Source organism: Hippopotamus amphibius, chromosome 3 (assembly GCF_030028045.1).
Source record: "Hippopotamus amphibius kiboko isolate mHipAmp2 chromosome 3, mHipAmp2.hap2, whole genome shotgun sequence".
Classification (NCBI taxonomy): Eukaryota; Metazoa; Chordata; class Mammalia; order Artiodactyla; family Hippopotamidae; genus Hippopotamus; species Hippopotamus amphibius.
Genome location: NC_080188.1, coordinates 99,022,731 through 99,045,891, shown reverse-complemented (window position 1 = coordinate 99,045,891; position 23,161 = coordinate 99,022,731). Strand labels below are relative to the sequence as shown.

The following is a 23,161-nucleotide window of genomic DNA, read 5'->3' as shown; positions in this document are numbered from 1 at the left end:
ACCTGCACGGTGGAAACCAGAGCCCCTGGCCCCCCAACAAAGGATGCCCGAGCCCTGGGCCGCAGCACCTGGGGGGCTCGGCACCATCATAGCAGCAACCGTCCACGGGCCTCTGTGAACGTCTCTAACCCTCAGACTTCAGGATGCAGCGTGAACCTCAGGCCTCCCGAAAAGGACAAAGGTGGGCGTAGCTCCCCCATGGTCTGAGAAACACCAGAGCGCCTGGGTGACGCCACCGTGGCCTGGAGCTTAACTCCTTAAGCAAATGAGAAACAAAACAGCTCCACCCATCTTCAGTGAGAAGCAGCCCGAGGGGCCCCACAGGGCAGACACACCGCCTCCTCCTTTCTCACCCTCCACTCCTTTCTACAGAAACAGCTCCACGACAGTGCCAAGAGAGAGGTGGCGCCAGCAGCCCCAACAGTCAGTGGGCATAAATTTGGGGGGGACGAGGGGGGGAACAAAAAAGTTTTTTAAAAATGTGGTAAAATATACAATAGATACCCTGAAATTTACCATTTCAGCCATGTTTAGGAACACAGGTCAGGACATGAAGCACATTCACATGGTTGTATTACCTTCCCCACCTTCACCCCCAGAATCTTCCATCTTCTCAAACGGACACGCTGTCCCCATTAAATGCCACTCCCTCCCCTCCCCCAGCCCCGGCCCCCCCATCCACTGTCTATCTCTGTGGGTGTGACACCTCCAGGGACCCCCTGTGGGAGGAATCAGACAGGACTTGTCCTCCTGGGTCTGGCTTACTCCACTGAGCATCACATCCTCCACGTTCATCCCGTACAGCCGGTGTCGAATGTCCTTCCTTTGTAAGACTGAGTGATTTGCCACCACACAGATGGACCACGTTTTGTGTGTTGCCTCCACCTTTTGGCGACTGTGTGTAATGCTGCTGTGAATGTGGGTGTGTGAGTATCTGCTCCAGTCCCTGCTTTCCTTTCAATTCTTTGGGTAAATCCCCAGATGTGAGATCGCTCAGCCATGTATATGCTAATTCTACTCTGAGTTTCTGAAAAAGCCTCCAGACCCTCTGCCACCGCAGCTGCCCCATTTTACGTCCCCACCAACAGCGCTCCAGGGTCCAACCTCTCCATGTCCTCGCCACCACCTGTTTACCCTTGTGTATAGCAGCCGTGCTGATGGGTGCGAGGAGGTGCTTCGATGTGGTGGGATTGCATTTCTCAGGTTATTACTGATGTTGGGCACCTTTTCACGCGCTTCTGGACATCTGAATGTCTTCCTTAGAGAAATGTCTATTCAAGACTTTTGCCTGCTTTTTAACTGGGTTGTTTTTCTGCTTTTCATTTGGAGTCCTCCATATATTCTAGGAACTAGACCCTTATGAGATATATGACTTGGAAATATTTTCTCCCCATAATTTTTAAGAGAAGTTTTCATTAAGTAAGTAAAACACATACCTAAATTCTGCCGAAACTCAGACTTCAGTCCAATCTGAAGCAGCTGGTTTTCAAACAACACACCATTATTTTTACAGACAAACCTGGGGGACAAGGGACAGCATGTGAGTCACTCAAAGCCACCCACCGAAAATAACAAGATCAGTTTTGAAAAAGGGTTTAAAGAACGTGAAGACTAGAAAAACCTCTCCGGGACAGGAGGGGAGGGAAAAGCAGAAACCATCCCAATCAACAGCACTGCAAGTGCCCACTAGAGATGGAAGTAAGCCGAGAGGGGTGACACAGCACACCCGAGGAATGGCCACAGGAGGGGCTGTCTGCTTTCCACAAGGGGCTGCTCAACCGCGAACAGCTACCACTGACGCAGACAGGACCCGGGCGCCACCGCACACACACGCACGTACACGTTCAGGTCGACCCACAAGCTCAGTCACCGGACACTGGGCGCCTGCCTCCAACAGCCTCCACCAGGGCTGTCCGAGGACCACGCACACCTATGTCCGCACCGCACATCTCTCCCCACCTCTCCTGTCCTCCCCCCCCCTTTCCCCTGCTCCCCTTCCCCTGGTGCTGGGAACACTGGACAGCTATGTGGAAAACAATGCAATTAGAACATCTTCTCACACTACATACAAAAATAAACTCAAAATGGACTAAAGACCTAAATAAGACCTGAGCCCTAAAACTCCTAGAAGAGAACACAGGCAGAGCACGCTGACATAAATCACAGCAAATACTTTCTTAGATCTGCTCCTAAGGCAAAGAAAACAAAAGCGAAGATAAATGAGATCTAATTAAACTTAAAAGCTTTTGCACAGCAAAAAAAATCATCAACAATACAAAAAGACAACCTACTGAATGGGAGAAAACATTTGCAAATGATAGGACCAATAAAGGGTTAATTTCCAAACTATATAAACAGCTCATACAACTCGATACCAAAAAACCAAACAACCCAATTAAAAAATGGGCAGAAGGGACTTCCCTGGTGGCGCAGTGGTTAAGAATCTGCCTGCTAATGTAGAGGACACAGGTTCAAGCCCTGGGCCAGGAAGATCCCACATGCTGTGGAGCAACTAAGCCCGTGAGCCACAACTACTGAGCCCACATGCCGCAACTACTGAAGCTTGCACGCCTAGCGCCCATGCTCCGCAACAAGAGAAGCCACCACAGTGAGAAGCCTGTGTACCACAACGAAGAGAAACCCTCACTCTCCACAACTAGAGAAAGCCTGCGTGCAGCAACGAAGACCCAACACAGCCAAAAATAAAATTAAATAAATAAAAATTTATTTTTAAAAAAAGGGCAGAAAACCTGAATAGACATTTTTTCAAAGAAAACATACAGATGCCAACAGGCGCATGGCAAGATGCTCCACGTCCCTGACCATCGGGGACATGGCGATCAAAACCGCAGGGAGCCGTCACCTCAGACCTGCTACAGTGGCCACCACCGAAAAGAACATGAGTAACACATGCTGGTGAGGACTTGGCGAAGAGGGAGCCCTGCACACTGTCGGTGGGAATGTAAACTGATGCAGCCACTGGCAAACAGTATGGAGGTGCCTCAAACAACTAAGATACAACTACCACATGACCCAGCAATTCCAGTCCTGCGTATATATTCAAAGAGAATGAAAACACTACGTTGAAGACCCAATGTTCACAGAAGCATTATTTACAAAAGTGAAGATATGGAAGCAACCTAAGTGTCCATCGAGAGATGAATGGATGAAGATGTGATATAATATACGAGGGAATATATATATACTCAGCCATAAAAAAAAATAAAACTTTGTCATTTACAACAACACGGATGGACTTGTAGGGCATCATGCTAAGTGAAATACGTCAGACACAGAAATACAAATACTGCAGGTTACCATTCACGTGTGGAATCTAAAAAATAAACGAGTGGAATCTAAAAAATAAACGAATACAAGAAAACAGACTCACAGATATAGAGAACAAACTAGTGGTTCCCAGCGGGGAGAAGGAAGAGGGACGAGGGAGATGGGGTATGGGATTAAGAGGTACAAACTGCTATGCACAACAGAGACAAGCTACAAGGATCTACTGTACAGCACAGGGCAATACAGCCACTATTTTGTAATAATTTTAAACGGAACATAACCTGAAAGAGCTGTGAATCACTACGTGGTACACCTGAAACTAACACGATGTTGTCAATCAACTAACTATCCCTCATTTCACAAAAGAAAGAGAGAGTCTGTTTTCAGAGAGCGACAGACAACTTGCAGCAGCACGTCCCCCGTCATTTCCAACAACAACAGGAAATACGAATTAGCGTGTGGGGTGAACACAGAGCGGAGAAACTGGAAAACCACAACAACGCCTCTGTGGTCTCGAGGACCGAGGATGAGCAACCCCTCTCCTCTCAGAGGGGGAGCCCCCCACCTCCTCCCGGCCGGATTTAAGGTCAGCAGAGACAGAGGAACAGAGAGCCCGCAGGGAAAAGGGACAGGATCCGCACAACAAAGTGTGCGGAAGAGCAGCCTGGGATTTTGTCTTGAAAATAGGGGAACAGGACTCCACTGGCCCCCAGCAGGGACGAATGTAGGGACGCCAGTCACACCAAGGTGACGAGGACAGAGCGGGTCAGAGGAGAGGGAAGCAGGCCTTGGACACAGACCCCACGGGACAAAGCAGTGCCTAGAGAGCCCGGGGCACAGCGCCTCCTCGCCCCCTGAAGGCAGGGCTGGGCGCTGGAGGGGGGTGGGGGGAGCGCGCCCCTGTGCTCAGGAGGCATGAGGGGGAGGCAGGCTACCTGGCGAAGTTGTCCTCGGAGCCGGGAGCCAGGGGTGCGACTGCGGAGGGCGAGTCTGAGAACACATCCACGAGCAGCCCACCGGAGGAGGGCGGGGGGCCTGCGGGGACGGGGGACGCAGCCCCCAGACCCAGGAGGTCTGCTGACGGAGAAGGTGTGGACTGGAAAACAGGGGAGGAGGAGGTCAGCGCAGAGCCTTCTGGGCACAATGCCAGGCAAGCGTAAGTGCCTGCACCCCCACCACCCACACCCCCGGAAAGAAACGTCTCGTTTCACAAAAAAGACTGCACGTTACTGTCAGCCATCTCAAAATGTCTAAAAAGCGTAAGCAAATAATTTATTCAGGTGTATCCTTAATCACTTCTAAATTTTATTCCCTTACAGAGAAAGAGTAGATAAAAGGCCTGCAGCACAGATTTTTTTTAAATAATTGCTTTTTCTGTTGTTTTGTTTGTCTTTTTTTTTATGAAAGTATAGATGACTTACACTGTTGTGCCTAAATGATTCCTTTTTGATTCCATGCAAAAGCCAAAGAACAAAGCTATAGCCCTTCCAAAACCACAGCAGACACAGCAGTGCAGCTCCCCACACACTCCCTCCCCACACGTCCCCCACTGGCTGTGCAGCGAGATGGAAACGGAGAGTGTAGGCATTGCCCCCACCAGGGTGCACGTTCCAGAAGCGCGCAGGCTCCTGAGGACCACGGGCATCATGTCACGGCCAGAGCCAGGCCTGTGAGAACCTTTCTGCAACAACTTCTAACTGTCCCACTGGGCCCTCCTGAGGGCAAATGTCCACTCACGACCACCTGAGACCATACCCTAGAGACCCTTAATCTCACAGCAGTGGACACCTCACTTGGTTCTCCTACACACTCATCTTTCCAGGAACGCAGGCTCCCCGAGAGCCCAAGGAGGCCAGCACCCTTCCTTTCTCCAGAGTGTGGACACAGCCGCCCTGGGCACTGGCCAGTCTGCCCTCGGGCCATGCTGAGGACATACACATGGGAACTGTTACGTTAGCATAAATAACTACTTATTTCCTTTTACAGTTAGAGCACTGCACTGAATTTCTAAAAAAATTCCACATGTAGGCAGTTGAGACAAAGGAGGCGTCGGGCAGAGGGGACATGGGTCTGAGCGGGCTGAGGGCTCCTCTCTGTACATGGGGGCCTCCTTCCTGGGGTGCCAGGGCAGGCGGCACGCCAAGGCCCACCCCGCGGCAGCACGCGGCCCTGCAAGCGGGTGGCTCCAGGTGCGAGGGGCTTCTGGGTAAAGTGGACAGGCCAGTCCAGGCTCCCCAGGGGAAGGGGGTCCCCAGAGGAGCTGTACAGAAGGGTTCTCAGAAGTCCAGTGCCGTTAGGGAGAGTCGATCAGTCCCCGGTGGGCTTCACCCCACACCCGGGATGCCACTGCCGCACCCACAACCTCTCACGACAGCCTCCCACCAGCGGGCCGTCGTCGGGAGCCTGGCCACCCAAGGTGAGCAGCTGCTCCCGGGGGGCCTTGAGCCCGCTGTGAATGAGGCGAGAAAGGCCTCTGTCTGGGCCACAGCACCTGCAGCCTGACGGGCTCACTGCCCCTCTGCCACCTACCGCAAGATGTCTACCCCTGGTTCCTGAAGAACGGTGCAAACGCTTCTTAAAGTAGGAAAACCCTCTGCCCATGAAATCAAACAAGGACAGACAAGAGCAAGGCTGCTCCCTCGGGAGGACCCAGCAGGACGCCCGCTCCCTCCCCAGACCCTGCAGCACTGGGAGCCACTGCCTCTTCGCCGCCTCCCCCATTTTCAGGACTCAGGGAGACCCTCCCCAAGAAGCCAGTCTGGCACCCGTTCTGCACAGGTTACACCTGAGCAAAGTGCTGCAGGCCGTGGGGCGTGGGGTGGCTCTGGGCTCTTCCGCCAGCCCAGAGCCCCAGGAGGACCGGCAGCCTCCAGGCACCCACCAAGGCAGCCCCGGCAGCAACAGGCTCTCCAGGCGCACAGACAAGCACCCCGGAGCCAAGGGAGCCGAGCCCCGCGACGTCCACAAGGAAAATCACCCCCCGGCGTGACCTGCAACCCTACATAGGAGGCATCCTGGCCGATACTACACAAAAGGGAAAGGCGTCACAGGTCTTCCGTAAAATCCAGACATCTCAATGCCACTCGGAGGCAGGGCCTCCCTTCTGAGTTTGGAGGCAAAAGCCAGAAGCCACCAGGAGAATCCCAGCCAGGAGGGACCCTGGCCCCTTTTCTGTCCTGCTGCTCCTGCCTCAACGCCCAGCCCCCGTCAAGGTCGCCCCGGCCCGGCCCCTGAGCTGGGGGACACACAAGAACTCACACTCACAGCACCGCAAAGGCGCCCTTGGAGAGAGGGCGTCAGGGCTCAGGCGAGAGATCCTGACTGGGAGGGGATCGCAAGCTGAGGGCCAGGCCAGGCCTGAGCCCAGGCCTCACGGCAGGCCCGCAGCCCTGGGGCACACAAGGAGAGGCGGGGCGAGGCGAGCGGCCCGCGCGCAGAGCCAGGGCTCAGACACAGCACACCCTGCATGAGCAAACCACCCGGGCCCTGGGCCGTCCATACTCTGGGGCCCAACCACTCGGAGGCCACCGGACACTGTAAGCGGCGCGGTCCATGTCGCAGGCCCAGCGTCCTGGAGGGGAGACGCAGCTCTCCAGGCTGCTGTGGGGATCACCGCCCAGCAGGGCTGACGCACCTGCTCCCCGCGCCCCCCTCCAGTGGGTGTGAGAAAGGAAACAACTAACAAAATGGCATCTCTAGGGAGGGTAGGAAGGAGACACAGGAGGGAGGGGACATGGGGATGGATGTGTACATACAGCTGATTCACTGTGGTGTGCAGCAGAAACTGGCACAACAGAGTAAAGCAATTATACTCCAATAAAGAGCTTGAAAAAAGAAAACGGCATTTTCCCCAACAAACACCAAAGGACACGTTCTCAGGGCCTCGTGCATGAATGAGACGCTTGCTCTAACCCACTCACTAGTGGAAACCTCTAAGAACAGCAGGAAGTGGGTCCACTGGAAACCAGCGAGGGCCACAGGGCAGGCCCCCCATACGGCAGTCGTGCAAGGAACGGGTGACCACGTTTTCTAAATCCAAAGCCAAGAGCAGACGCGGGAGCTGACGGTTGACCCCGGATGACCGTCTGACAGACACAGGCTAGCAGACAGACACAGGCGTCCTGCTCAGCCCGCCCCCCGATGACAACTGTCTGGAGTCCGGACTCTTGGGGACCAGGCGCCCCAGAAGCTCATGCAGGGCCTGGCCCTCAGGAGGGGACCCACCGCAGCGCTGGTGCTGGCCGGGGCCGGCTCGGGGCCCCCGTTGACGTCGGCGCTCCTGTCCCGCTTGGCCTCCTCCAGGTCGGTCACCGTGCTCGGGCCCTTCTTCTTCTTGAGCTTGGCCAGGATGGAGGACTCACGCTCCGGAAACGGTGGCATCTCCTCCAGGACAGTCGCCTGGTGGGAAAGAAGCCCGGGTCAACAGAGCACAGGGCCCCACGGCCTCCAGCCCCCCACAGGCGGCAGCAGAGGGGCAGGCGCACCAGAATGTCAGTGCTGGCCACAGTGCTGAGCCGCAGGTACTCGACGGCGCGCTGCTGCAGCTCCACATCAGCATTCCGGAGCTGGCTGTCACTGCGCAGCACGTCCTGGATGGTACCCTTCACCTCCGGAAACAGGTTCACGAACTTGATGTAGGTGGAGAGCAGGAGAGCCCGCGTGGGTACGCTGCACAGGTGGAACTTGGAGTGCAGCAGGTGGAACTGGGTCAGGGGGCTGCAGGGGGCACACACGGGGCACGACGTCACCTTCGCGCCTCCTGCCGCACCTGGCCAGCCCTGCCTGAACCAGAGCCCCCAGGTGTCCCCACAGGACGGGGGGGTGAGGGCGAAAGGACGCGGGGAGACGAGCCCCACATCCCACCAGAACCTGTGTGTTTCCAGCTCCGGGCCACGTCCGGGCTTCCCTCTGAGCAGCGGCGGCCATCGGCCACGCCTCCTGCCCCCCAGAATCCCCATGTTCTGTACAGTGGACCGGAGTGGACACGCCCCCGCCCTGGGCTGTCCTGGCAAGCTCGGGACACCGGCCGGTCTCTACTAGGCCAACGGGTGAGAGCCAGGGGGCGCAGGCCCGGCATGGGGACACAGGGCTCCCTGCCCCCCGGCGACTCACCTGGACCTCGGGTCTCCTGCTATCAAGTTCCCAAACTCCCCCAGGATGTAGCCACCGACCTTGACCAGATTCTCGTGGCAGGCTGGGGCCTGCAGAGCCTGTGGAAGAGCGAACGGTGAGCCCGGTGCCCAGGAGCTCGCGCTCAGGCGGAGGCGGCGCTTGGCCTCCAGAGAAAGCCAGCGAACCACGAGTCGAGCCAGGAGGGCGGCCTCAGGTTGCCTTTCTGCGGAGCCCGCTCTGCATGCGGCCGCAGTCCCCAGAGCCCCCTGAGACCTCCTGAGGGCACTTCCCGCCCCATCCTCCCTCCTGGCCACTTCAGCAGAGGAGTCAGTAGCAGGAGAGCCCCAGGCGCAGGGCCGGGGCTGATTACAGCCCTGGAACAAGAGCTGCTCCCAAACACTGACGTCCAGGCTCTGGGCGGGGGTGGGGGCACGCGGCCCTAGCTGACAGAGACCGCGAGCCCACCGGGGCAGCCCACACTTGCTCTCAGGCGCTCAGGAGGCCTCTCGCAGACCAAGAGCATCTCACCCGGGGTTGCTGTATAGAATCAGGGAGAGAGGGCGCCGAGACTCCATGGAGGCAGGAGGGAGAGGGAGGCGGGGCCGCACCTCGAACACGGTCTTGGCGGCGTAGCCCTGCACGTCGTCGCGGTTGGTGACGATCTGGATGACGCGGTACCACACCTCCTCGCTCACGTAGTCGCCGGCGATGCGGATCAGGTTGAGGATGGTGTCCACGTACCATGTGTAGTCCACGGCGTACTTCTCCGCCAGGATGGCGACCTTCAGCACCTGCAGGGCACGGCTGCTCACAGAGGGGCTCAGAAGGCCCTGAACCCGCACCAGAGCACCCCCCATCCACTTCTCAAAGGTGCCCCGAAAGTTGAAGGCTCCAGGAATAGACGTGGAAGGACACGTCGAGGGAGGACAGGTGAGACGGGCACGGCTTCAGGAGGCCCAACGAGCCCTGCCTGCAGCCCAGGCAGCCTGCTGGCCAAGCGCCACGGCCCCTGGGCCTCCTGCTCCAACCAGCCCTTCCCACCAGCTCCCCCACTCTCCCCCGGAGACCCACCTGCCGCCCAGCGCACCTGCTCCGGGATGTGGAGAGGAGGCCCCCGACTCCGCAGGCCACAGCCTCCTCCTGCACCCAGCCTGCCCTGAGCGGCATCAGCCGCCGGCCTGAAGCTGAGCCCCCCGCGGCTGCTGCCCTCGCCCACCATCCCCGGCGCGAGCTCCCAACTGCACCCCAGAGCCCCCGTCCACCTGCTCTGCACACCCCCGACCCCCAAGCCGCCACTCCGTAACACCCGGGAGCAGCGTTCCAGAACACCCACCTCGCCACCGCCCTCAGCGTCAAGTCCTTCAAGCCCAGAGCTGACCCTGAAGCGGGACGCTGGGGCCCTAACACCAAGCCGGCCAGTGTCCCCACTGCCCCTCCACAGTGCCTGCCCCGCGCCCTCAGCGCTGAGTCACCTGCCTCCCGGGACCCCTGCACAGGAGGCTTAGGCTTAGGGCCTCTGCAGAGTGATTCTGAAAGACTGGAAGGCTCCACCAAAAATTTAGACAAAAAAACTAAAGCAAAGGGCTCTTTCATCCAGTAAGTAGTAGATTCTCCACAAATCCTGTAAGGGGTACTTCAGCTGAGACGCACAAGAATCTGGCCACACGGAAGCCACCGGAACTCACAATCTCCTCTCGGATAGAGTAGTCGGCCGTCTCCAAATAGCTCAGCATCTCGGCCACAATCTGCTGGGCGTTGCTGCGGTCGCACATGGCGTAGAGGAGGTCCACGGCCCGCTGCCGCACACTCACGTCCCGCTCCGTCTGGAGAAGAAGCAAAGAGCCACAGCCACATGAGTGGAGACCGGGCAGGGGACCGTGGCCATCCCCTGCGACACACGGCTCCGGGCCCTCCCCCAGTCCCAAGCCGGGCAGCTCAGGTGCCCCTCTCCATCCCAACGCTCACTTGGAGCTCTCCCATCTCACCACCCAAATCCAGGATCCCGCAGAGTCCCTCACCTGCCAACCCACTGGTGCCCCCTCACTCCTGCACTCAGACCGGGAGGCTCTGTCTGGGGCAGCAGGGATCACACTCCATCCCCGGGGGTGGCTCAGAGGCCGGGCACTGTGTGGTCACAGACCAGCCCTTCCGTGCCACCTGGGAACCTGTCCCCAAGCTGGCTCCCGGCCCCACCCCAGACCCTCAGAAACAAGAGTGCAGCTGCTCCCAGCACAGGCGCCACCACAGGCCCAGCCACGGGCACAGCAAGGGCACGTCTCTCTGATCCGGGCAGTGATTGGAAGAGATGCCAAAACCACCCAAGAGGAATTCAGAACACCAGAAAGTGAAATTCCAAACCTTTGTATGGCCTCTTGTTCAAAACACACACCAAAATGCCTATTAAACACATGCAAACCCAAAGGAACAGGGTCAGACCTGTTCTCAGCTCTAAGTCCAGGACCAGGAGAGTGGATTTTGCAGCTTCCCTGCCTGCCTTGTTTCCTAACATGTAGGAGCGCAGTGCACACGGCTGTGTCTGACTCTGAGGAACAAGCCCTCGTGAGAGCAGAAGACCTCGGCCTGGCTCTTCCAGCTCTGGAATTTGAATTCCCTCAGAAAAGCAAATACTCTCTTGCGAAGAGTGAGTTTTCTTGGAGACACGGACAAAATATTTCATTTTTCTACCAAAAAGGACAGTTCCTATTGATCCCAATTTCTATTGCGACTCTGCTCACGTGCCAGACCCAGCAGAACCGCCTGGTGTGGCCAGTGTCTCGCGGGCAGAGCACAGCACCGCCCGGGGCCTGAGCGTGGCTCTGAGTGACCACGGGACCCCACTGGTAGCTCCCACCCAGCGTGAGTGACACAGGGGACATGGCGCCCCATGGCTGGGCAGCCCTCAGAAGAGCACACTTGCCTTCAGGGCGTTGATGACCGTCTCAATGTGCGTCTTCACGGCCTCGTGGGAGAACTCGGAGCTGGCCAGTGTGCACATGCTCTCCAGAGCCAGGTAGCGCAGGTTGGTCTCCCGGTGCTGCAGGAACTGGCCCAGCTGGTTACAGGCGCGGACCAGCAGGTTCGGCTCGCTGTGCAAACAGGAGAGGCAGGTGGGCAGGGGTCCCTGCTCAGCCTGGGCCTCAGCGCATTCACGGCCACCGCGGCCTCCCAGGACACAAGGCCTGATGCTCAGTCTGCTGGGTACCACATGAGGACCCGCGCTTCGCATCCCCCAGAGTGTTTCCAAGCATGTCTGCAGAACCCCCCCCTCCAGAGGACCAAGGGCACTGAGCACCTGAGCCGCCACACCGAGCTAGTGCAGGGGGGCCCTGGCTTTGTCAAGCTGCGGCCTGGGGGGCTCTCAGCCAGAGAACCCGCTTGGTCAACAGCCAGACGAAAGCCCCAATGCCGAGAAGACTCTCAGGAGACAGAGGCACAGATGGAGATGATATAAAAGAGGTTACTGGATACTTAAGTACCAACTGCACGAAACTTGGGGTAGGTCTCTGCTCGCGCTTCACTCTGCTCTCTGAACACAGTAAACAAGGATAAGAAGACCCCTCCGAAACAGAGAGTCTTGTTACCGGTGCCCAAGCCCGTGGACGTGCAGCGCTCAGGTGGCTGAACCTGGCGGAAGCACCGCGGGAAGGCGGGGCCGGCCAGGAAGCACCCCAATCCCCACCCCAGCCCTCCTCCCCCTATGCCACCTCCACACGCTTTCCCACCACAACCTTGGACCAACACAGCCTGCGGGACATGCGCTCACGCTGCATTCCCAGGTGTCCCTGGAAGCAGCTGGTTGGGCGGGACACCCAGGAGAAGCAGGGCAGCCCTCTCGGGGAGGTGAGACCGTGGTGGTCAAGCTCATGGTGTGGAGGGTCTGAGGCTAGAGAGTACAGGGCATCCTCAGACCTGCCGGGGAGGGTGGCGGCGGGGGGCCAGGGCCACGGAGCCCACCTGTCGTGGTGGATGATGAGGCTGATGGCCTCGAAGAGCACGGCGTTCTTGGCGTTGGAGTGCTGCACTTTCTTGGACTTGGGCGGCTCCTGGGCCTTGTTCAGAATCGTCTCCAGGCACTCGGTCAGGCGGCCTCGCACTGCAGGGTCTTCTGGGCGAGACAGACAGACGTTGGCCGGGCTGGCCGCCCCACCCACGTGTTGGTAACCCCACTTCACAGCCCCAAAACAGAGGACAAGGGTCCCCATTCAAACTGTGTGACCGCTTAAAGTAGGAGGGTTTGAAAGCCAGGCTACTACGCATCAATTTTTTTTTTTTTTAAAGTAAGACAATTTTCATAGGCAAACAACAAAATGGGAAAAGTAGCTCCATTATATATTATAAAGTGTTAATATTAAAATATAAAGAGGAACATGAAAAGCTCAAAAGACAGAAGGACAAAGTTCATAAATGGCTAACGCATCAATTTTAACACAAACAACATGCATAAGTGTTTGCTGAAATATAGACTGTATAAAATCAAAGAAAATAAAATCTTAGAGAAAACAAAGGAGATATGAAAGTTTGAGGGAAGGAGGTGGGGCAAAAGGTTTTCTCCTCTACCTGCTATCACCAATAGAAATAGACAAAGTGCTATGAAGATAAATAAACAGAGAAGGAAATTTTTTAAGTTCTAGTCAAACCAGAAGAAAAGAAATAATGGACCAAAAAAGACTAAGAGAGCAATAAAAATGCCAGAACTCCAGAAACAACTGCTGCAGCGCACCTAAGGCATGTGCCCAACCACCAACTGCTCTGGGGGGGGGGGAGGTGGGGGGGGGGGGTCTATGCATCTACGCGGGTGGAGGGCAGGGCCCCAGAAGCCGCCCTGGGGTGGGCGGCAGGGGCCTGAAGGAAGATGAGGGCAATGAGGTTCACCCCCATGGGGTTGGAGTCACCCCAGGTCTGGAAATAAAGGAGGCAGCATCAGTTCCACAAGAGGGCTCTGCTACAGGCTGTACAGCTCACACTTTAGTATAAAACAGACTCAGTACAGAAAGTTACTTGGATTTAACAAAGATATACCCTGTACAAAAACAAATGAAGATTAAAATGTAACAGTTACAACAACAAAACCACCTTTATAGAGGCAATTTGGAAGTATTAAACACAAATTCTCATGTGCATTCTTCAACCAAGAAATTCCATTTCTAGATACTTGCCATACTAGTCACATGTAACATTTTAGAATAAAACACGGAATATAACAATATCCTTGATGTGTACTTTAAGGTTACATAGATTATTAATAATTTAGGATATAAAGTTTCAAATGGTTTCCAGAATTATTTTAAAAGACTGTTTCAAAATGCTGCAGGGGGTACTTCTGGGGTGGTGCAGTGGGTAAGACTCCATGCTCCCAATGCAGGGGGCCTGGGTTTGATTCCTGGTCAGGGAACTAGATCCCACATGCCGCAACTAGGAGTCAGCATGCCACAACTAAAAAGCCAGCAAGCCACAACTAAGGAGACTGCCTGCTGCAACTAAGATGCAGTGCAACCAAATAAACAAACAAACAAATAAATAAATAAATAAAAACCCTGCGAGGATCTGACCCTGTGTACACATAAAAGCAGAGATCATCCCAAGTCATAACAAAACTGTGAGTTCTCTGCTAGCTGCCCTGGGAAAGCCAAGGGCCAGTACAGCATCACAGAAGGACCCAGAGAACAAGAGCCAGCACCAGGCTCGCAGACAAGAGGCCCAGCCTGAGGACGCTGCGGGAACCCTCGAGAGGCCTCTGGTGCGCGGCTGTTACCTGGGGGCGGGTAGCACTGCAGCAACCTCAGCAGCTTGACCGACAGCCAAGGAGCCGGGACGAAATAGTATGTGTAATCCTGGAGATCTGTGGAGGCGGACGTCACGATCTGCAAAAAGCACAGGGTGATGAGCCACTGCGGGCAGGGTCCCGCAGGGAAAGCCGCCCCCGGTGCTGAGGGGCAGGAGCACAGCCGCCCCGGCCCCAGGAGGAGCCACTGCACGATGGCACCCCTCGCCCGAGGGGCACGGACCACGGCACCCGCCCCTCAGAGCGACCCCGCCCTCAGTACAGAGTTCTCAGAGCCTGGCCTGGGAAAGTGAACTAAACACGGAAGAGAGGCTCTCGGTCCCCAGCCCTGTGCTCCCACCACCCAGAGCGCAGGTCCCGCCATGAGCTGCCCAGGCCCAAGAGCACACAGCCTCCACTCACGCTGCCACCCGCCTGACCCACGCTGTCTGGCGGGACGGATAGCCCCTCAGCCTCATGAACACGGGACTGTCCCCAAGGCAGCACATGCCCACCAACACACAGCCTGGCGCCTCCCCACATCCTGCGTCAGGGAGCTCTGAGCGGCTCCTATCACAAAGCTCGCAGCTGTGACACTAGGTCACAAGTGACCTGCGACACGGCCGCTCCTGCCGTGGGTGAGCTCCAAGCCATATAAAGCACTGACGGGATCAGCAGAAGCGGCCAGCGGGTGCAGGCACACTGAGCGGGAGATGGACCATGCCACCACACGGACGCAGCCAGCCAACCAAGGCTGCCTTTCAAACATGTCTCATGTGCTAACGCCTTGCTTAGAGAGAAACTGACAGCTTTAAATGCACACAGTTAAACAAATAAAAAAACAAAAGCACTGGGACTTCCCTGGTGGCACAGTGGTTAAGACTCCACCTGCCACTACAGGGGACACGGCTTTGATCCCTGCTCCAGGAAGATCCCACATGCCACGGAGCAACTAAGCCTGTGCACCACACCTATTGAGCCTGCGCTCTAGATCCTGCGCGCCACAACTATTGAGTCCATATGTCACAACTACTGAAGCCTACACACCTAGAGCCCGTGCTCCACAACAAGAGAAGCCACCGCAATGAGGAGCCCGTGCACCACAACAAAGAGTAGCCCCCGCTCATTGCAACTAGAGAAAGCCCATGTGCAGCAACAAAGACCCAACGCAGCCAATCGATCAATAAATAAAAACAAAAGCAATGAAGAAATCACCTCAAGGGTTTGGAAAGAGACTAGCAAACTAACACAAAGAAAGTAGAGGAAAAAAACAATAAAGATATAAGCAGAGAGTAATAAGCTAGAAAAATCAAAACACAACCAACAAAGTCAAAAGAAATTCTTACACACTTGATGACATGAATCAAGCAAAAAACAAAAAGAGCAAATTAAATATCCAACATTGGAAAAGAGACAGGAGACCTCACTGTGGAGCCAACACAAAGCAACTTCCTGTGACACATCCCAATGTCTACCTAAGTTAGCAAATGTCAAGAAAATGCAACTTAACAAAACTGATAAAAGAAGAAACAGAAGATCTGAGGCCCCATTACTTATTAAATAAACTGAATCCATAATTAGAGATCGTCCCACAAAGAAAACCCTAAGTTCAAATGGCTTCACCAGTTAATTCATGATAAAAATGTCAGCAAAGATACAGAAAGGAATTTCTTTAATATGGCAAAGAGAACAAACACGGACAACACCAGCCTACATCATACTTAACAGTGAAACAGCGCTGACCTTCCCTTTGAGAGTAGAAACAAGACATCGATTACCTCTCACATTCAACACTGCAGGGGAGGTCCAGACTGGAGCAAGAAAGCAGAAAGTACACACACATACAGACTGGGAAAGGGAACAGCTGTCACTGTCCACAGACCACATGACGGAGTGCAAAGACGACCCAAAGCAACCCACACATAAACTGCCAAAATTAACAGATGAGTCTGGCAGAGCTGCCACCATCACGCACAACATACAAAAACCAACTGCACAAACCAACACATGCTATCTTATAACAACATTTTTAGGGTATCACTGAGAGTAGCATTTTTCAAATAAAGTATATGAAAACAAGTCAAACAAAAAATAAAAGAACCTCAACTCGAAAAGTTATGAAATATTTTTGAGAGAAATTAAAGTAAATGGAGAAATATACCACAGTCATAGATTCAAAATCTCAATATTACAAAGATTTGAATTCTCCCAAAACTGACCTACAGATTAAAGGCAGCCCCAGTAGGATTCTGGGAGAAGGGGAACCCTGGCCCCGCTAGACATCAAATTAACCCAAAGTCACGGCACTGGCTCAAAGATGCACAGAGAAACCACCAGCGCGCGGCCCAGACACAGCCGCTGGCAGGTGACCAAGGGGCAGTGCAGAGTCTACGGGGAGAAAGCACCGCCACACAGAGACGCCAGCCCAGGTGGACCGTTGCCCTGCACATGAGCCCTCAGGACAGGGAATGACTTCAGACATTTAAGCACACACAGGCATTAACCATAAAGGAAAGGGTTAGTAAGTCTGACTACATTAAAACGTGGAATTTCTGATCATAGAAGACCTCATAAGAGAGTGAAATGGCAAGTTACAGAGCAGTACAAGATTTTTAAACACAGAGTAGGCTGAACCGTACAAAGCTGGCATCTTTGTAGATCCATAACAATTAAAGGTTGGCAATTTTGTTTGGTTCAACCCAATCTAACCAACAAAGTACTCATATCTAAAATATTTAAAGAGGGGACTTCCCTGGTGGTCCAGTGGTTAAAACTCTGCGCTTTCAGTGCTTCCACTACACGGAGCGCAGGTTCAATCCCTGTTCACAAATTAATATCCCACATACTGTGCAATGTGGCCAAAAAATAAATACAAACATAAATATAAATATAAAATTAAATTTAAAAATAAAATAAAATAAGAACTTGTATAAAACAAGAAAGACAATATCATGGAAAAATGGGTGAAAGGCTGAACAGGCTTTTCACAAAAGAAGCTACCCAAAAAGCCAGTCAACATGCAAAACTGCCCCAGCTCATCCATAATCAGGAAAACATAAGACTAGACACAACGTGATGGGACCAAGTGCCCCCGAGGGCCCCCGCTCTGCAGGGGAGGCCGCAGCAGGGAGCAGGGAGCAGGCGCGTGCTCACCCCCGGGGACAGCTAAGTGCTGCACAAGACACGGCGCAGGTGCGTGGGGCACAGACGCTGCAGGGCAGCACAGCAGCGCGAGTCAGACATCAGCTCTGAAACAACCCGACAAGCTCACACACTGAGCAGAACAAGCCAATCACAAAATGATGCTGTGTGACCGCGTCATCTCATGAAATTTCAAGCCAAGTCAGGGCTGAACGCAGTCTGAGGGTGCGCCTCCTGTCCCCCTGCAGCGGAGCTGAGGGCCGGGCTGCTCTGCCCTGTGCGCTTTCCTGGGCAACAAGACATTTCCGACAAAAAGGTCGAAAGAAAAGCCAATTGGTTATTAACCAAGACACATTTCCGCCCCTGAATTTACAAACTGGCCCAAACATCTTGTATTCTAAAAAGTATATATATTAATTAAATACAATAACTAAGACCAAAACCCACCCTGAGTTCTGTTCCCCTGGACAGACTTACTCTGCTTAACCTGGAGACAGCCAGAGAGACAGAGGTTTTAAACTCCTCTGGGTTCTTCTGTGCCAAGGTGGTGATGAGGCTGGTGGCGGCAGTCACCACACCCTGAGGGGAGACACACACATTCAGACACCAATCAATGCACCAGAAGACGACCTCTCATTTTCTAAATAAAACTTTAAACTCAGAGGAACAAAGGGGCAGCCCAGGGCCACCTCGGGCCCACTCTGGTCAGCCTTCAACGTGTTTAGAAAGCGAGACACACACGTAGGTGGTTTTCCTGTTCTCGCTTCTCTCTGAAAACTGGGAAAGCTGGCCCCACTCTAGCCCAGACCTCTGCTCGGTGAAGGCCAGTTCGGGGCAGCGGCTCCGGGCCCCAGGCTCCACCCGCCCATTGCCTGCCTCCACGCTCGCTTCCCCTGACCTAGATCACTCCATGTGGACACAAAATGTTCAGACCCACGTGAATCTTCACAACTCCAAACTGAGATCGTGGAAAACAGCAAATGAAAAGCCCCCTCTTCCTCATTTTGAAAAGTGGTCCAAGCCATGTCTCTGCCCTCTGTCCTGGAAGCACCACCGGGCCTGGACAAGGCCCATCCCTCCCCACAGAGCCCCGCACCCCCGCCTCAGCACACAGGGACCCTCCACGCGGCCCAGGGGAGCCTCTGCTGTCGACCTGGGACACCAGTATTTACTCCCAGTGGAGGCAGGCACTGCATAAGGAAGGAAGGTCTCCAGCAAACATGAAAAAGACAAAATGAATGACACTCACTGACAAAACAGGTGTAAAGATGCAAACATACCTCCCGCGAATCATCACGTGATCCCTCCAGGCCCGCCCCCGCCCCACCCCCAGCGGGTGGGAGAAGGTGGCAGGGCTTCTGCAGCCAAGAGTCAGGTCCAGCACTACAGCGACCTCACCAGAGGCTGCCCCTGTGCTATTCTTTTGTCTTTCTGATGGAAATGCAAAAGCTACGCTAAAGAAACGGAACTGGCCTTACTGTCCACTTCTCAGTGGGCAGTCAGTGCCAACCAGAGTGCGTTAACAAGCGGGCAGCTGCAACATGCAAATTCCACAGGGCAGAGACCGTTCACCGCGGCTTCTGAGTGTCTGGGACGCAGCCTGGCTCACCAGGAAGACTCATCTACAGGAGGAAACAGGCAACATCCTAACGGAAGTCAGCTGGGGCTGGTGTGCTCCCGAGCAGTCCCCCCTTTCCCTACGTACCCACAGGGGCCTCTGCAGGAAGGCAGTGTGAGGACAGGGCCGGGGTCCCATGCAGCCGTGGCTCTGCCGCCCTCATCCCACGCCCCTCTCCAGCCCAGGCTGCCTCCTCTCCCTCCTACGGGGCGATGCTCGGGCTGTGCAGGACCCAGGACGGGCCCGGCCCAGCGCAGGGCTCTGCACATCACAGCCCTCCCGCCCCTCCGCTGCTCTCGGAAGGACTTGCTCACTCTGGGTGGGCAAGTGACACTCTTCCTGGTGATTCCTGACACTGAGACCAAAGAAGCCAAATCTCAGGCCTTTGGTAGCAAAGCCAGGAGGTGTGTGACACAGAAGCCACAGCCTCGCGGAGGACAGAGAGCAGGTGCGGAGAGCGGCACAGAGGAAGCGAGAGTGGCCAATGGGCGCAGCCTCCACCTCACCCCGCAAGCTGGGCTCCTGTGGCCAGAACCACAAAGGCGCCAAACAGCACACCCGGCAACAGAGCTGCGAACGTGAAAATACGAAAGCAAGCCAGACAGCCGGGCACAGAAGTGTCAAAGGATGGGAGCCCCTGACCAGCCGAGACATGGCCCCACCACCCTGGAAAGCGCTCAGTGTGGACGTCGCCAGCCTCAGGCCTCAGCACCTGTGGGTGCTCAGGAAGCTCCCGGGACGAGGCAGGAGTTATGACAACACATGGCAAAACGCCACGAACCATCACCGGGAACACCTACAGAGCACACGGGGCCCTCCCGCCACACCTAGGCTCCGGATGGCCATGCCCACCATCAGCTCCAGGTTCGAGCCCAGACCTGTGTGAAGCCATCCAACCTCTCTGAGCCTCAGTTTCCTTGTCTGCACAGCTGGAAAAAGTCCCATGGGCTCGAGCCTGACCTCCCGACCCCACAGCGGGGCCCGAACCGGATGGGACTGAGCATGGCCCAGTCTGCGTGGCCAGCATGTGAACACTGCAGCCCGGCAGCCCCGTCCAGGCCCCTGCTCCCCTGCAGCACGGCCTGCAAACACCCCCTCCCCTCTGAGGAAGGGCTGCCCTGTGCAGACTTGAACGTTCCCGGTAAGCGTGGGAAATGACGGCGGGACAGCCCACAGGGCGGCCCCACAGCAGGCGAGCCACCCAGCCACCAGCCCTCGCCTCTGAGTGCATGTGTGCTGATGGAGTACTCTACATTTCATCTTTAAGGCAGGTTTCTCTCCTGTGAAACAATGGTGGAACCAGCCATCGCGCTGACACCTGTCTGCTGGGCAGGAAACCCTGTGCGGGGTCTCCATCCTCTCGTCTGTACGACGGGGTTCTGGCAAAACAGGCCACTCTGCAGCATCAGCTCCTGCTTGACCCCACCTCCTGAGGTCAGCGTGGACAAGGGCCTGTAACTCCCGGCCACCGAACAGCCCCGCACCCCCTGCCCCGGCCCACGGCACAGGGAGGGCCCGGGCCTGGCTTGTGCACCGCTATGTGCGTTGGGCAGGCTGCACACTGGAGCCTGGGGGCAGCAGGACAGCCCGTGGCAGCCCTAGACGGCGTGCAGACAGGCACACCTTGTGAGAAGGCCCTCAGTGGACGCAGAGTTTCCAGAAGGTGCTGGGCTGTGTCTTTTGTGTCTCTGTACCCAGCAAGCTGGAGACCTTCCTATGCCTGGTGACAGGGGAGCCAGAGACTCTGCCTGGTCTGCCCTGTCGCCAGGGCAGGAGCTCCCGGCCGCTCATCACAGGCACCCCCAGGCCCGACAGACAGCTCAGGGACACCCCCCAGCATCCCAGAAGTCACACGCGGCCGCTCTCACGGTGCTGGCCTGAGAAGGGCTGCTCCGCAGAAGCTGGCAGACGCTGGCCCAGAGGCACCTACCAAGTGCTGGTCGTTGAGGAGATGCACCACGCGGGACGTCCAGTCGCCCATGGGGACAAGGTCAGGGGACGTCCTGTACAAGCGCAGCAGGCACAGGGCAGCGCTCTGCTTCACGCTGTCCATGGTGTCTCTGGAACACAGACGGCACTCACTCCTGGACACAGCTGTGAGCCCAGCCCAGAACCCACAGACCACATCCCCATGTCACCAGGGGAGCAGAGGCGTGCCCGTGCAGGGAGGGAGGAGGGACATGCAGAAGCACCACCGCAAGCTCTCCACATGATCGAGCTCGGGCCCAAGTCCCACGAGGGGTCTGCAGGGACTGCGCCTGCACAGTGACGGACAGCCATCCACTCGAGGGGCCGCCTCCAGGGACCTCGCCCCAAAGACAGTGGACGGAAAGGGGTCCTGCCACTGTTAACCTGCTCCTCACCGGAGCGGTGACTCCCAAGTGCCATGCACGACCTCGGCTAGGCAGGCTGACCACTAACCTTCCAAGGACGGCCTGGATTACAGTATTTTTTAAGTTCACTTAATGACACAATCAAAACAGGTAAGTGTCAGAGAGCCTTGCAGGGCACGGAGCTCCATGTCCACCCGGAGGGCGCCCCCAGGCTGGGGGCGGTGGGGAAGCCCGGGAACAACTGCAGCTATGCCGGGCGGGGGCGCCTGGAGGGGTTCCTGTGTGGGTTTCGGTGCCGACTGAGGACAGAGACTGTCCCCGGTCTCTGTGCTGTTTACCCTCCTCCGCCCACTCCCCAGCTGAACGCTGCCACGCAGCCGGGCCAGGCGCAGGCCGCCGAGGGGCACTCCAGAGGAGACCGTCAAGACACGTCTGACAGGAGCCCGTCCGCACCCCGTTAAGCGCTGACAGAGGCAGTGGGACTCCTGTTCCGTGGAGGGAAGAGCAGGGTTTAGGGGCTGTCTTTACCATTTACCTCCTTTTAGGTTTTTTATTCCTAAATGAGTCTCAACTGACATGAGAAACCCCTAAACTGCCGCCCATTCCATGCCAAAGAAAAGTTACTTTAGTAACAACTTCTCTCTTGGATGCAAAACCTCTGGGGAGCAGGGGCAGATCCTGTTCCTCCCTCTGGCCCTATGCCAGCTGCGCCAGAAGCAGCAGGCAACTGTGGCCTCCAGGCCCTGTGGCCTCCTGGGCATCTGCCATCTGTGCCCCCACACGCTGGGCTGGAGGAAGCCAGCCTCTTTCTGCGCAGCAGCCCAACCGTGGCGCCTACGGGCTGGCGCCCCCACTCTGTTCGCCCAGCCGCTCCTGAATGGACACGGGTGGACCGGGGGTGGGGGGAGGCAAGGAGACCACTGCCTCCAAAATTCAGTTCTGTCTCCAGTCGGGGGCCCAGAGTTCAGTCCCAGCCTGGAAGATGCCATCGTCCCTCCCTCCCTCCCTGACGTCCCAGCTCTGCCTCGCCACCCTCCACCTCGCAGCTCCAGGCCCAGACACCTCCGTCCCCAGCACTCTACGCTGCATCTGTTAGGTCGCTGGATTTCAAGTGCTGGTCATTTCTTTCAAGGAGGGCTCGTGGGTCCGCACACCTGGAGCTCATGGGTGGAGGGCGGCTGCCTGTGGCGCCGGTGTGGAGAGAACGAGGCCACCCTGCGTGTGGCAGGCTTGCTTCTCCACCCCGCGTTCGGCTCCCCTAGGCTGCATCTCAGCGCACACCCTTCTGTGTCCCTTCAACCCGCAGTGCAATGCACACTTTACTTCAGGGAGGTGTTCTTGAGTTACCTGAACACTTTCAGAGATCACCTCTGTCCATTTCACACCTCAGTCATGCAGCAGACATTTATTTACCGAGCACTCACTATGTACCAGGCGTTGTCCAAGATGCTGGAGAGAAGGCAAGAGCCACGGAGCACAGGAGCTCCGAGCCCAGGGAGCTTGCTTCTGAAGGCAGAGGCCGGCAGTGCAGCCAGGTGAACTGAGTGTCAGGCGGGGGCGGGTGGGTGGCCTGCAGCCCACGCGGCTGCCTCCTGACCGCCCCCAGCTGCCCACTGCGCCTGCCCCTCAGGCCTGCTCTGATCACAGCGTGTCGTTCTTCAACCTCGGTGACCTGATGCTCGGAGCACCTGCCATACCCTTCTGATTCCCGGGTGTGTGACAGCGTCACCGTGGTTCTCCACGTGCTTCCTCAGCTCCCCACCACCGCTGGGCTCCCACATTCCAGCACTCCACTTCTATGGCCTCTCTCCCAGCCTGGCTCCCCCTCCGTCTGCCTCTGCTGTGGCACCCGTGGCACGCCTCCAGGCCGGAGGCACACCCCCATGCTCCCCGGGCCTGCGGCCACCC

General features: G+C 56.3%; 1 protein-coding gene across 5 annotated transcripts in view; it reads right to left on the bottom strand.

Annotated features, from left to right (window-relative positions):
• Window positions 1–23,161, bottom strand: part of AP2A2 (adaptor related protein complex 2 subunit alpha 2) — a 66,103-nt gene that overhangs the window by 4,486 nt on the left and 38,456 nt on the right. For 3 of the 5 annotated variants that reach the window (XR_009052611.1, XM_057726817.1, XM_057726814.1), the window contains 12 exons: window positions 20,851–20,980; window positions 17,780–17,881; window positions 14,153–14,261; window positions 12,355–12,505; window positions 11,318–11,486; window positions 10,086–10,223; window positions 9,009–9,191; window positions 8,401–8,498; window positions 7,773–8,004; window positions 7,513–7,686; window positions 4,224–4,384; window positions 1,437–1,519 (listed from right to left, as the gene is read on the bottom strand). Coding sequence is in view for 4 of the 5 variants with exons in the window: in XM_057726817.1 (XP_057582800.1) it covers window positions 1,437–1,519; window positions 4,224–4,384; window positions 7,513–7,686; window positions 7,773–8,004; window positions 8,401–8,498; window positions 9,009–9,191; window positions 10,086–10,223; window positions 11,318–11,486; window positions 12,355–12,505; window positions 14,153–14,261; window positions 17,780–17,881; window positions 20,851–20,980 (1,730 nt within the window). In the remaining variant the exon portion in view is untranslated. The remainder of the gene's footprint in view (window positions 1–1,436; window positions 1,520–4,223; window positions 4,385–7,512; window positions 7,687–7,772; window positions 8,005–8,400; window positions 8,499–9,008; window positions 9,192–10,085; window positions 10,224–11,317; window positions 11,487–12,354; window positions 12,506–14,152; window positions 14,262–17,779; window positions 17,882–20,850; window positions 20,981–23,161) is intronic. The other 2 variants (XM_057726818.1, XM_057726815.1) reach the window with 1 other exon arrangement.